General features: G+C 41.0%; 1 protein-coding gene across 1 annotated transcript in view; it reads right to left on the reverse strand.

The window, feature by feature from the left end:
• Nucleotides 1–210, reverse strand: part of LOC119585765 (WD repeat domain phosphoinositide-interacting protein 4-like) — a 10,415-nt gene that overhangs the window by 9,997 nt on the left and 208 nt on the right. The window contains exon 2 of the mRNA XM_037934476.1: nt 122–207. Coding sequence (XP_037790404.1) covers nt 122–188 — 67 coding nt within the window. The 5' untranslated portion in view covers nt 189–207. The remainder of the gene's footprint in view (nt 1–121; nt 208–210) is intronic.

Raw genomic sequence — 210 nt, forward strand, 5'->3', positions numbered from 1 at the left:
TTTGTGATATGGTTGCCGTGACAGAACTGGATGCAATGGGTTGATAGATATATGACAGATAACCAATTCTAATAAGAATCGCTTTTCACTTCAGTAATAACCACAAAACAATGAAACTCACCTTGGTCTTGGTTGAATCGCAAGCTGTGAACCTTCTCTCTCTGCGCCATTGTCTCTTTAAGTTGCATGGACGTCTGCAAGAGTTTCCTG

The sequence above is a fragment of the Penaeus monodon genome, chromosome 20, assembly GCF_015228065.2.
Source record: "Penaeus monodon isolate SGIC_2016 chromosome 20, NSTDA_Pmon_1, whole genome shotgun sequence".
NCBI classification, from domain to species: domain Eukaryota; kingdom Metazoa; phylum Arthropoda; class Malacostraca; order Decapoda; family Penaeidae; genus Penaeus; species Penaeus monodon.